The 15293-nt window shown below is 31.4% G+C and overlaps 1 protein-coding gene across 2 annotated transcripts in view; it reads left to right on the plus strand.

Moving 5' to 3' along the window:
- Positions 1-15293, plus strand: part of LOC125067209 (suppressor of lurcher protein 1-like) — a 74299-nt gene that overhangs the window by 15537 nt on the left and 43469 nt on the right. For both annotated transcript variants that reach the window (XM_047675666.1, XM_047675665.1), the window contains exon 3: positions 15106-15178. In XM_047675666.1, coding sequence (XP_047531622.1) covers positions 15106-15178 — 73 coding nt within the window. The remainder of the gene's footprint in view (positions 1-15105; positions 15179-15293) is intronic.

Genomic DNA, 15293 nt, shown 5'->3' on the forward strand with positions numbered 1-15293 from the left:
AGTTGATTTTTTTACAGTTTCGTAATTTATCTTTTTATTACATTATTCCATTGCAATTACGATGGAATCATCACAAATATAGCTCATATAAAAAAAAATCGTTTGACAGTCTTTCATACTGTTATAGTAACTAGCTGATGTCTGTATACATTGCTCGTCGTACATGATACCGTTTATAAAAGAGAAATGAATATTATTCCTCCACATGAAATATCGGTATCACAAATCGCAATCTTCCAATTTAGATTGAAAAACGGCTCGTTCCGCTTATTTGTCAATATCAATGTCGAATTGAAATATATTTCGCTAAAAATATATGAAAGGATTTTATTCCTCCTTAAATATTTGATGTTTGATTACTTTAAATGTCTATCAAAATTGTTAAGGGTGCGTCTGAGATTTTTGTCTCTTCAAATATTTATTGAATGATCGTTAATACAATTCATTGAGACATCGGTACATGTAAAAATGTTTTCCGATCTTGTACATGTCTCTAGCTTTGTGATAGATTAATAAATCGGTAAGGCGACTATGGTCCTTTGCTCTTTAATTTTAAAATAACCTTCCAATCACATAACCGGTTCAGTAAGATATATCTTGATTTTAAAAATAAAAAAAAAACTACTTAAAAACTGTTTATAATTGAACTTAAAAACAATTATAGTTGCTGGTATTCGAAAAAAATATATAAACAATTCGCAATCAAACTGAGACAGTTGAAAAGCAATTATGCAAAAATTTAATTAACTCTTAGCAAACAATTGTGACCTCACTCGACCCGATCAAATATATAAATATTTATTTTTTATAATAAAGGTTGGTGGACGGGCAAATGGGCTATCTGATGGTAAGTGGTCACCTCGGTGGCTTTAATGCACGGGAGTGTACATACACTGTCACCAAACTCTATTGATTTTTTTTTCGACAAAAATCTCAATAATTTTTCATTGGCCTGACCTTGGTTTTGTACTCAGGATTCTCGACGGGTAATTGTACAGAAAACTAAGGATCTTCGGCCACATATTAAGACACTAGACCAATGAGGCAGTCAGTCAGTAATACTACTGTTACTACTGTACTAATAGGTCTGAACGTGAGGAGCACTCTTACTTTGCGTTCTCCTAAACAAATTTCAATAACAGCTAAACTGATAGTTTTAGCAAAAAGTAAAACAAGAGTGTGTGTTACAAAAAATACTCAAATCACTTGTTAAGTTGAAAAGGATTCTATATTAAACGCAGTTATTCTTTATCACCCTTTTCAGAATTCATCAAATCGAAAGATTTTGACACGACCACGATTAAATAAAGAGTACAAATTTGACAAGATTTTTGCCAACAATTTAAAAAAAAACACACTATAAATTCAAATAAAATCAAATGAAGTGATCATTATCTAAAAATATTATTTCCTGTGAGAAAATCTTTATAAGAAAATCATAAATAACTACTGTCCCATTCTTTATAATTTAATTAAATCGAATCCATTTACCATTGGCTGTTTAAACTCGATTGAAACCGATGATCTATAATCCTCTATCATTACTTATATAACATGGGACGTAGTGGTTATACGTCGAAGAATCCTTACAAGTTCAAATCAAGTCATTCGAGGCAAACGCAACTCGACACCACTCCCTAATCCTCTTACAGGCCTTTTTGCGTATACTGCAGACTTTTCAATAATTTAATATTCTCAACCTTATTGCCATATACATAAGAAGATGATTCGTAGAGGGAATTTTATATTGGAAATATTGTATCGGCTGATATGCGTCTTATGTGTACTCATTTCGCGTTCACGGATCATTGAGCCTTCAGAAATAGACTAAATATTTCGGTTATCGCGTCTAAATTGAATATCGTTTAGAAATATGATAAATTAATAGAAAACGTGTTGAAATAATTAGTATATAAAGGAGTTTATATTATATAATCATTAATAGAATGACGTTTATTTTGAATAATTTTTTTTTTTAGTAATCAAAGTCACAAATCGTGACTCAATAGAATGCCAGGCATGTTGTTATCAACTATGTATGAGTAAGATCTATTTTGTTTGTATGTGGTTTAAAAACGTTAATATAGGATAAATAATCCAATGAGTTTTTGTGTTGTATATATTTTTTTACTAAGAAACCCTTTATGTTACACATAGGTTAACAAGAACATATGTCTTTGTGGGATAAATCCGTCTTTGTACATTTTTACGTTTTTTTAAGGTATTAAGTATTTCCATAGATATAAATAGTTTTAATAAACAATAAAATATGTAATCGAGCCTGTCGACCAACGAATCAATCAATCAATTATGACTTTATTACTTTCGGTTAAAATTTACTTACAATAAACATTACGTAATTATAGAGCGTATTTGTAAATAAATGTTTAATATAGGAATTCGAGGATTCCGTAACAACGTCTATCGAGTTTAATAGAAGTGAGTTTGAGATAAAACTTGTCCAATTTATGTTGTTTCGGATTGGGAATTTAAAACAACGTTTGAAATGTTTTTAGGTTTCATTATTTTATAAACGAAGTCGTTTATTTGACTTATTACAAATAATATTGGATTTTTATTTCATCTCATCGTTAATTTTATTTATCATCAATATGAGAAACGTTCGCCTAAGACGTTTTTGTCAAATTTTATCCAAACTAAATTTAGAGTCTAAGGGAATATAATTTACTGTGTATCTCATCGTAATAATACAGCTTAATTAATTTAAATTTAATAACACACATAAAGACAACATAAATCACATTAAAAAATCCTTTCTGGTACCACGCAGTCATTATATATTCTACCGCTAAATAACAATACTTAGTATTCTTGTGTGCCGGTTTGAAGGGTGAGTGTAATTCCAGGCGCAAGGGAACTAACTTCTCAGTTCACAAGGTTGATGATGCATCAATTATGTAATGTATCATTTAAATTTCATACAGCAACAGTAACTTAAAGCAATATTACCGTCAGATGACCCGTTTGTCTGCCCACAAACGCCATAACAAAAATATCACACCGCTTACCAAACGCCTCCTCTTTTCTTAAGGTGAAGTAAAAAGTTACCACCACTACCAGTATCACTTGAAAACATAAATGCTCGTATAGTCTATAAATGGCGAACATCGATAAAGATATGTATATAAGTATTTATTGATTGAGACATCTCAGTATCCTCAATTTAAAATTATATAGTCATAAATTGATATCAAGAAAATTATTTGCTTCTACGACTAAAAATACATTAATATTCAAATGTTCCATCTCACATCCCATTAAAATGTTATGTGATCTTCATTAATAAAGCGTCATATTAACACAATGTCACTTAAAATGACGCGATAAACTACAAAGCTTAGTAAGTTACGGACGATATAATTCGCGCGTTTGAATATTTACGATTTGTCTTTACGTGTGCATTTATATTGTAGGTAAGATTCAAAGAAAAAGAGATAGATGATATCATTATTTCTTGTGATGATCATAATATCGTCCTGACCGATTTCAACCATTGCGGTCAATATCAAGGAAGACCAACCGACTATGCAGGGCATATTATAACATGCGCAAACGCAAGAGCCAAGATGGCCCAGTAGTTAGAACGCGTACTTCTTAACTGATGAGTATGGGTTCAAAGTGAAAAAGAAGCAGTGAAGGAAAACAACTTGAGGAAACCTGTTTAATTTCAACGAAATTCTGCCACATGCGAATCCATCAACCTGCATCGGAGCAGCGTGTTGGAATATGCTCCTAACCTTCTCCTCAAAGGGAGAGGAGGCCTAAGCCCGGCAGTGGGAAATTTACAGGCTATACATGTAAACACAGGTGCACACCTACCTACCTCCTCCTCCTACTCCAACCTTAACCTCAAAATACGATGAAACGGCAAACTGTAACGATTGGAAAGAGATCAAACGATTTTCGAGGCACAAAAGAGCAGATACTTCCAACTTCTACACTCTGGGCAGTTACTTTCTAGTACAATAAAATCCCTTTAACTTTTTATCAGCCCAACCTGTGGTTTAACCCAGAACCTCGGGACCTGCGTCCTTATTGACATATAACTGTACCTTTCCTGAGTATTTATACAATATGTCTACAACAGAAGATTATTTTTTGACATATATAAATCAATCTGTTGTACAGTTTTTTTTACAATGGTTAATATTTCTATAGTAGAAACGTAAAAACACATACAAGATTACAGCGAGGAAAGAAGGAACAAAGAAAAATAGATGGAATTATAGAATGATAAATTTAAACGTAGGTAATTGAAAACATAATCCAAATCCAATTATAAAATGTTATATTTCTTATCCTATAAATAATATATTACCATCTTAACTATACAATGAACCTAGAATTATTGACATTCTGTAGCAAATATACGACATTAATCGATAAGTGGGTTTGATTCCGGAGTTTAAGCGGCTGAGGTATCTGCGGTGAAGTTGGCGCTCTGCCAATTCGAGGTTAGGTCAGGTTCGATGATAATAATAATATAACAATTTGTTAGAAATTGTTATTGAAACTTTTTTGAAGAAAACTTTTTTGAAAAAAATTTCGATAATTAATTGAAACGAATGCCATAACATTTTCAAATACTGTATGTGATATATCATTACTTCACATCTTATAATAGATAAGAGTAATAATTTACACCATGAACTGAAAAAATAAGAATAACTCTGTAGATTCACTTATAAAATTTTCCACATGCTGAATAAATAAAGTTAGAACGTTATGAAAATTAAAAAAAAAAAACTATTTTAAAATCACAAGTCGATTCTTATTCTAGATAATATAATAGCTTAAAGATCAATAGCCACAAAGGCAGGCGATAAACATAGTATCAATAGTTCGTTTAAAAAACAAAATGATGCACCAGATTATTTTGTAAAATTACATAGGAACTCATAAAGAACTTGTTATAAATACAATATTTTGATTTGAATTGAATCTGTTAACTTTTGTTTAAAATGAAAATGATTTATGATATATAATATTTGCAGGAGTGGCTACCCAGCGTCAACACCAGAGTTGGCGTTCGGCCAAATGTAGAGCATTCTTTAATCCGGAGTAAATAATAGCAATTGTAAACAATGCACTGTGCTGTAATGCTCTCGCGAATGATACATTGCGAGAAATATTAAAAACTGGTGTAACTCGTTCAACGGAACGAGTATATTTAATGAAATGTTTATATTTTTTGATATTGCGTACACCTCGTGCAAATGTTATCATTGACTAAAACTTTTAGTATGGGTATACTTTAACTCATAGTATAACTTAATCGTCGATAAATAACGGTATGTATTATTTTATAAATAAATTACTGTTCTTAATTTAAGTTGAAATAGTAAACACCTAAAACCTCTTAAACTTGCGTTGAAATTTTTAATATTTATAATGTTAGTGCAATGTTTACAAAAATAACATGTCTTATTGTATGTCATTTAATAATAAAAATATATATATGGCTATTCGTATACGAATAAGAGTATCATTCAAATAGATATCTATCATATGATCAGACAAAGATTTTGTCAATTCATCATATTAATTATCGCAATCCCAAAATTGTGTATAATTTCGTAACTAAAATAAATAAGGGACTCGTTATCCTTTTTAACATCAGACACAAAAAAGAGAAATCGATATTATTAGTCGCGTCACTTTATGATTGCTTACAAGGGGATCGTTACGAATGTTGATTAAATCTCTTGCAAAATAAACTATTTTTAAATTGTTTTCCAACAAAGTTTTGTCTCAGCAATTTCGTTATATCAGACACTATCTAGATATTTCTATCTCAGCTATTTTTGCCACTCGAGTAAATTTTAGCTCGGTATCGGAAATTGGTCTCAAAGATGGGGTAAATGTACTAGAAAGTAACTATTTAGAGAGACAGTTTTGATATCGAAAATAAAATAAACCATGAAATCAAGATAAATCAATGGAAATGCCGTATTAAGAAACGTTCACATGTATCAGAAACTACATAGGTTCGTATTATTATTGAGGAGGATTGTTTACTGTTAGAGGTAGCAACACTGAAAAACTAAATACCTTAAATATATTAGAACGTTATAACTCTATATATAATATTGTTCTTTAAATTTTGTATGACTGAGTTTAATCCTTATTTAGCCGTCCTTTTTTTCTTGTTTCGCGTTCTGAAGTAAAGCTCTTTGATGGACATCTGTTTTATATTATTACGCATAAAAATGTTAAATAAATAAATAAAACATAGTTAGAATTTGCGATTACTTTTTTATTAACGTCTCAATAGTTCTGTAATTACATCGACTTAATATTTTAGTAAATTTATTGTTACCGCCTTCATGACTATCTGTTTGGCCTAAAGGTTGACTGGTAGAGAATGCCTTCAGGCATTAAGTCCGCCTTTTGTTCCAACTTTTGATCAATAAAGTTTTTAAATAAATAAAAAAATAAATAAATGGTACAGTGTTCTTTTCATATAGATTATTTTAAACCATATCGTTTGTTTTGTGGCTGCAGATCCCTAGATCCTGAATTCAAACACTGGATCGAACAAAGATGTGATTATTTCTTCTGTCAAGAATTTTTCACTAGCATTCCAAAGCCTGAAGGGCTATCAAACCCTTGCTTTGTCAAACACTTGAAGCCGTTGGTCTTGCACTTGATTTCTCGCCGATAGTATGTCGATACCAGATAATAAAAATAGTGATTTCGTATCCGAGCACCTAATATCGAGTTCATTGTGTAGGGCTAACTTGGTTGTAGGGCTTTGTGTAGGTTCACTTGGGTGGATACCATCCAATTTTTTCTTCTACCAGAACTCAACAAAATATTGTAGATGAGTGCGAGAGAGCAAATGGAGCATAAGGGAGGCACTTAGTTCCTAAGGTTCATCCATATGCATATACATATTACGAGATACCAGATAGCCCGTCTCCCCGACCGCCTACTTAAACCAGATATATATATAGAAAAATACTCTCTCATTGGGAAAAATCGGCACAAGTTCCTATATTAACACAAATATCAGAAATGCGACTTCCAATAATGCGGACAAATCAAATACAAACACGGACACACATTAAGACAATAAGGAGGAATGTATTAAAATCAGAGCTTTAAAAATATTTTACTAACAGAAACGTGTTCGGAGAAAAATGTCGGTGTAACTTATAATGTCTGTTAAGCCTCATTTGAATTGGTATCAAATGGCTCTGTATACAAATTGGTTTGTTTTTTAATCAAACGTGTGAAAACATGCTAAGTGGATAATGGATACATGAAAATGGACGCGTTAAAATCGTTTGAAACAGATTGGCAGCTACAATTGAAATCCATTAAATCTTTTGTATATTTAGTTTTTCGTCACAGCATAAAGCATTGTAATATCGACTGAGATATTAAATTATACATTTTTAAATAATTAGAGTTAATTTAACGTTGTGTGTGTATTTTATTTGCACCAGTACTTGAAATGGCAAATGAGTCACATGATGGTGCCGTATGAAATTTTAACTAGTTCTTACAAATTTAATGTGCTTAATTTGTGTTTATAATTCATCTCGTGCTCGGCGGTGAAGGAAAACATCGTGAGGAAACCTGCATGTGGCTAATTTCTACGAAATTCTGCCACATGTGTATTCCACCAACCCGCATTGGAGCAGCGTGGTGGAATATGCTCTAAATATTCTCCTCAAAGGGAGAGGAGGCCTTAGCCCAGCAGTGGGAAATTTATAGGCTGCTAATGTAAAAAAAAATATGTCTTACCTTTTTCTATGGATTACACCAGCAGGTGGCCCATTATAGCAAGAGACACGGGATCATCTTGACCGGCCAAGCCAACTGTATCAACGATACTATATCAAACATGTGAACTTACGTTATGTCACTATTGCACTCTTATAATTCGATCGAATGAATCAGTAAGAGTTTAGCAGCAGAACCAACGGCTTTACGTACTTTTACGCCAACTTCCAAGCCTCAGGCTGTTACTTTTTTTATGATATCGGTAGGCAGACGAGCAAATGGGCCACCTAATGGTAAGTGGACACCACCGCCCATAGACAATGGCGTTGTAAGAAATATTAACCATTCCTTACATCACCAATGCGCCACTAACCTTGGGAACTAAGATGTCGTACGTCCGTACGTACGTCCCTTGTGCCTGTAGTTACACTGGTTCACCCAAACCGGAATACAAAAATACGGAGTACTGTTGTTTGGCGGTAGAATATCTGACGAGTGGGTGGTACCTACCCAGACGGGCTTGCACAAAGCCCTACTCATATGACGTTTACTGAGATAATTTATTCAATATTATATTTTTAATACACAAATTATTCAGTCAGACATACGATTATATTCGTATTATAGCAATTAAAAATATACATACGTAGTGTTTAATTTTATTATATTATATATAAATAAATTTGTGTGGATTAATATCATTTGCCTGTCGGCTGTGTAACGCTATTATGCAAATCCTTTGACAGGGTATTCAAATATTTATATACAATACTATGTACAATATGTTTAATGATGGATGCTCATAAGCTAATGTATTAATTTACATTATTGTATTATCTAATATTGAAACATTCATGTTGATTAAACAATACAAATTCATATTTGTTTAGTGGTTAGCTTATTAAGGTCACAGCTTTATGTCTCTGTGTCGCTTACTAAAAAAATTATCTCAGTAAATGTCATATGAGTAGGGCTTTGTGCAAGCCCGTCTGGGTAGGTACCACCCACTCATCAGATATTCTACTGCCAAATAACAGTACTCTGTATTGTTGTGTATCGGTTAGAAGGGTGAGTGAGCTAGTGTAATCACAGGCACAAGGGACATAAAATCTTGGTTCCCAAGGTTGGTGGCGCATAGGTGATGTAAGGAATGGTTAATATTTCTTACAGCGCCTTTGTCTATGGGCGGTGGTGACCACTTACCATCAGGTGGCCCATGTGCTCGTCCGCCAACCAATGCCATAAAAAAAAACATTTATATAAATATATTATAAATTTGTATTATTACGATATATTCTTTGATAATTGCATAAATATAGGTCAAAATTTGACTAAAATGTAGATTTTGAAATACATTACATGTATATATACAGAGAAACTTGGGGGCGTTGCGTAAGATGTTCTGATCGAATTCGAATGATTCGACAACTTTTTATATGTCCACATGTCTAAGAAGCAGTTTTATTAGCGTGTGATAGAGAAAAACATCAGTAAAATTAGATCGAAAGATCACGAAGATCGGCTCAACGCACTAAACATAAAAACACTGAATTGTGTAATAATAATATGTATCAAAATAAATGTTAAATTTTATCTCACTTTCAGTACTAACTAATAAAGTAAAATAACAGCCTAAAAAAAATGGAAGCTTATACCACAACGCTGCTTCAATGCGCTTTGCTTGATACCAGATATGGCAGAATGTGGTTAGACACATGTATGCACGTCGAGAATGAGATTAAATATAAACACAAACTAAGCACATGAAAAATCCGGGTATAACCCGTAATCATCGGTTAAGATTGAAATGTTCCAACTACTGAACCAGCTCGGGTCGTCACACCTATAAATAAATAGTAATTAATGTGATTAAAAGCGATAAAATAAAAATCGTATTTCGAATTAAATACTCGAATTTATTTATAATAAATTATTAAAACAAATTGTTTTACGATTTACTTTAGTAGGTAACATACGATAACGGTGATACAAAAAGTTTTATTCGTTGCCGATATTTTATCTGAAATGGATGACTCGATCAATTTATTAAAATCCTGGAATCGTGAATTCGCTCGTATACGTTGAGTATAAAATTGCATTTTTTATATATTCCTTCTTAATCCGTTTCTCTAGTTAATATTGTAGCACATATCAAATGTCGAATCTATTGGCATATTAAAAATATAGAGCTCATATAAAAAAAAAACATGGACAAATAAGGCATATTACTCAATAGAAGATTATATTAACGATTAAAAAGTATGGACTAAGTAATTATTGACAAGCAGGATATATAAAAAATAATTGTTGTGTATTGATATACTCTGTAATTAAAATGGTGAAAAAGAGTAACTACTGAGTTTCTTGCCGGTTCTTCTCAGTAAAATCTACTTTCCAAACCGGTGCTAGCTTTAAATTTAATTCAACAAAGTAAAAGTGCTTTGACGAGGTTACTTGAATAAAGAATATTTTATTGTTAATTATTTGATTAAATTACGCAAACGCTATAAATAGAAAGTGTATTAATATTACATCTTAATTTAGTTTAGCGTAAATTAATACATTTTACGTTGATGGCATCAATTGTTCGACCACTGTTATTAAACATGCATTATGTATAAATATTTAATTGTCTTGATGGGCGTCAATTGTGAACCACTATTATTAAACATACAGTAATCTATAAATATTTAATACCGTGGATTTGCGTAATTGTGAAATAAAGGCAACAGTGAATTACATTAATATACATACCTAGTATGGCGTAGGATTATTTGATAATTTGAATTATCACGGATAATTGGTTTAATTAATTTAGACGATGAAAATATTTCTCAATAATATACATATGATTGTACAACTTTGACATAAAAATGACCGTATATGGTCTTGTCATTCTTACCCTTAATGTTTTTTTAAGAAACAGAAGGTGCGAAGGGACTGCCGTCCATCCCGTAGCGCTCAAGTATTTCGATATTGTAGAAAAACATTTACTATTTAATATTTATTTACTTATTTTCTTGCAATTCTATTTATTTTGAAATCATATATAGTTCAAGGTATTATTATCGGACTCTATTTCCATTATTTTTTTTTAATATTAAAATTATAAATCGGTCTGAGTTTCCTATAAAGCCTTACCTAATGCCAGTGGTTACAAGACGTGAATCTTAACGTTGACACCTCATTAAAACCATGGGCAAGCAACACTTCATATGCTTAATTTGTATTTTAAATTCATCTCATTTTCGTTGAAGAAAAACATCGTGACGAAACCTACACGTGTTGAATGAGAATCTGCTACGTGTATCCAGTAATCTGCATTGAAGTAGCGTGATCGTGATTATGTCTATTATGAGGAGAAGTGTCGTAGTTACTCCAACTACGACACTTCTCCTCATAATAGACATAATTTACCTTACAACGTTTAAAGACTATAGCTGTTGTTACCGAATCGACAAAGAATGGCATGTCATTAATTGTAGCCAATTTTGCAGAATCCGTTTGTTTGACACAAAAAGTATATGATAATGTGATACATCATTTGCGATAATATACAAAAGTTCATAAAAAGTAGCATAGTATCTAAATATGTTAAGGCTAATTTATTTTCAAGGAACTTTTTTAATCAAATCAATAACAATTAAATACTTTATGTAATTTAGATTAAACTTCAGAAGTAGTATTAGTTCAAACTTCGAAACCTCTCTCCGTAATTTACTGTTTCTTGTATTAGTTTAGTAAATGTATATTCAATTAAATTTATCCTGTTACAATCATTAATTTATCTCTTTTTGCGGCTGAAGCATTCGAACAATTCGCGGGCTGTATTAGCATAACAAGAGACTTGAATTTACCGTGAGTTTCTCCATCATTTAACTGCGTGGAACGCCCATTTGTTACGAACTCTCTCAACTACCTTTGTTACACGCTTTGAACGGCTTTAGTGGTACGAAGTTAGTTTTAGTTCAAAGAGCAAGTTGACTGCGGGTGGAGAGACGTCTTCGCCAGTTTGGTGCGTTTTTACTTACTACGTTCATGTTACTAGTTTGAATTTCAAGTCATTTCCGTTCTTATGAAGTTTCGTTTTGAGCTCGGTTTTGTATTTTACACTTGATTTAAATTCACGAAAAGTTACGAAGTTGGTTTTCTCACAATATTTATATCCACGTTAAATATATATTTCGTTTTTCACAAAATAGACGAATAAGAAAAAGGTTTTTTGTGACACAACGTACGATACACATAGAGGTATCTTCTACAATAGAAATAGAAAGTAGGTATAGAAAATTCAAATGTAAAAAGAATTAGAGTAAGAGATTTTTAAAGCAGGAAATAATCTTATTTGATAAGGTATGTGAGCATGACAAATCAAATACTAATATCAATCGAAAGGAAACAATTAAAATCACTAGTCCGTGCCACCTTGAGTTTATCTCAGCAACCCTTATCAAAGTTTTTTTTTGGTTGAGACTGGTCAATCGTTTCTCCATTTAGTCTATTGACTTCATTTGCAATTAGGAGCTCGTAAGACAAGACATCAAAGTGATGTAGGTCGTAATGAAGTCCTTTTTAGCTTGCAATTTGTTTGTCTGAATTTCAATGACGTAACTCGTTAACGAGAGAGGTCTAATTTTGAAATATTTACGTTTTTCGTTTATCTCATATAAATGTTTAGCTTTACGTCATCACTATGATGACGTCTGTTTTTTGCCAAAACGTTCATTCACAAGTTAGACCGAGTGACTGAGTTTATCTACTAACCAACAGAGCACTCGATGGATAGTGGTTCAAATCGTCTCCTTAAGTGGAGTCTTACCCTAATTGTGAATATAGATTTAACTGATAATAATTATTCGATCTATAATCAAATGTAGCGTCTTTTTTTATTCTGCAATTCTTAGCTATCGATAAAAATAATAACTTCCTTAAACGTATGAGAATAACTTCACTGGCGAAGTTACTTCTGTGTAAAATGGTTCTTGTATTTATACTTTAATAGCACATAAGTATCGTACAGTGCACATCGCGAAGCACATGTAAACGACTTAACATAATAGAGTTACTGCATTTACAAAGTCTTAACAACCGTTGCCTTGTAAGTATACTCTAAGTCTTCGATAAATTGTTTTATTGTATGTATACTTTAATAACATTGTAACACGAAGTTATAAGCGAATAAGTTCTTATTTTATTGTTGCGGAACGTTGATACGAGGTCTTAGAAATAAATCTGTTCGTTAAGTCAATATGGCGCAAACCATAGCATCAAAATCAAAATATACTTTATTCAAGTAGGCTTTTACACACAAGCTTGAATCGTCATTTAAGTAAAGCTACCACCTGTTCGAAATGTAGATTCTACCGAGAAGAACCGGTAAGAAACTCAGTAGTTACTCTTTTTCAACATCTATAAATACAGTCATGTTAGTTAAATACAATTATATATGTATGTATGTGTATCTAAGATTTTATGCCCTCTGTGCCTGTCATTACATTGGTTTTTTCATCTCTCAAATCGGAGCATACCCTTTTTATGAAAAGTATTTAAAAAAAAAAAAAAAAAATATTTTATGAAGTATTAAATACTTATTATTATTATATCGAAGATTAAATAATAAATATAACTGTAAATTATTAATTTTATGACTGATGATGCACTTTTCCTATGTGTCTCAGAATTACAGGGAAATGCAGTTAGAATTATTGTAGAAGCTATTTTTAAATTTAAGAAGACAATTTATAAAATGTGTAACGTATTCTTTAATTTAAATTATAATTAAGGGAGTAGTATAATATTTTTTGTTAAAATAATTGTATGCAGTATTAATTTATTATTTCCTTACGTAAAATTTTAACATTAAAGCAGCTTTAAATATTAAGTCAAATTATACCGTTACAAAGATTCTTATTGGATTATGGTACTTAATCTTTATTTCATATAATTAGACATAAATTGTCAGACTTAATAGAACTTGTGTTTATAAAATGAAATTGTTATTATTTGTTCACTTGAAGTAATTTATACATTTATTATTTTCTAAAAATAATAATTAATAAGTGTAATCACAGGCACAAGGGACATAACATCTTAGTTCCCAAGGTTGGTGGCGCATGGGCGGTGGTGACCACTTACCATCAGGTGGCCCATACGCCAACCATTGCCATAAAAAAATTATAATAATTTATTTTAGTTATAACATTTTTTTATTAGTCATTAAATATTTTAAAGAGTTTTATCCTCTTTGATTGTGCAGTAATGTCTCAATTTTTTTTTCGTGGTCTATTCAATCAATCAATAAAAATATACTTTATTCAAGTAGGCTTTTACCAGCACTTTTGAAGCGTCATTTAACAAATTATATTAAGTGAAGCTACTACCAGTTCGTAATATAGATTATACCGAGAAGAACCGGCAAGAAACTCAGTATCTACTCATTTTCAACATTTATAAATAAATTATGTAAGTGGGAAATCGCCACTATATAACTTATGTCCCCCCAACAATTTTAAACTTCTGAACCACTAAATATACATACGTCCATTTTGTTTTTAAATTATTATTTTTAAATCATTGGATTTTGGAATAACTTTTAGTTTCAAGCTCAAAGTAAAATTATATTTTATTGTGTCGCCCAACACAATAAAATATAATTTTCCTGACTGTTTTATATCATACAAACAGTATTGAGTTTTTTAAATTGATAACTATAACTTTATTTAGCATAAATATGTCAAATATGATCTCCGGTTTTCATAGATTTAAACCGTTAATAATAAAACTATGGTATAAATAATATATTATAACCAAAAACAGCGTAGATATGTTAAATCATATAATTAAAGTAATGTGACTCTTTATATCGTAAACAAATAATTTAAGAAAATGATAAAATTAAAAAAAAAGAAATCTTGTTTTTGAGTATTTATGCGTAGCTTAGTATTTTGTATTCCGGTTTGAAGGATAGCGCATTGGTGATGTAAGGAATGGTTAATATTTCTTACAGCGTCAATGTACAATATGGGCGATTGTGACCACTTTGCACCGAGTGGCCAATTTGCACGCCTTATTTCTTAAAAAAAAAAAAACATATGTAGATAAAATATTTAACCACGAACAGTAAGACCTATTTCAAAATCAAAAATCGAATAAATTTTTTTAATCAATGATGTTCCTTTCAACACTTCTAAACGTTTACGTATTTCGGTTCATATGTTAATTCTACCGAGAACAAGCGACAAGCTCAGTAGTTCATTTCAACCGATTTGCATAATTATGTTAATTAAATTCACAAGAGAAACGAATCATTCCGTCATTCGAGAATTGTTTTAAAATATCTAAAATTTCTTACAGACATCAACAGTGCTCTTCCTGCTTGTACACTTATCCCTGCACACGGTAGACGAAGGCCACGCTATAAATCCGAGTGAGTATAAACCGTTTCTGTTTTATTATCCAGTCATTTTGTTTGGCTCACGTAAGAGCTCCCAACACGATCGTATTACTTTCTCCATTTGTGAGATTCCCGACATCTTTCCTCC

Source organism: Vanessa atalanta, chromosome 11 (genome assembly GCF_905147765.1).
Source record: "Vanessa atalanta chromosome 11, ilVanAtal1.2, whole genome shotgun sequence".
Classification (NCBI taxonomy): domain Eukaryota; kingdom Metazoa; phylum Arthropoda; class Insecta; order Lepidoptera; family Nymphalidae; genus Vanessa; species Vanessa atalanta.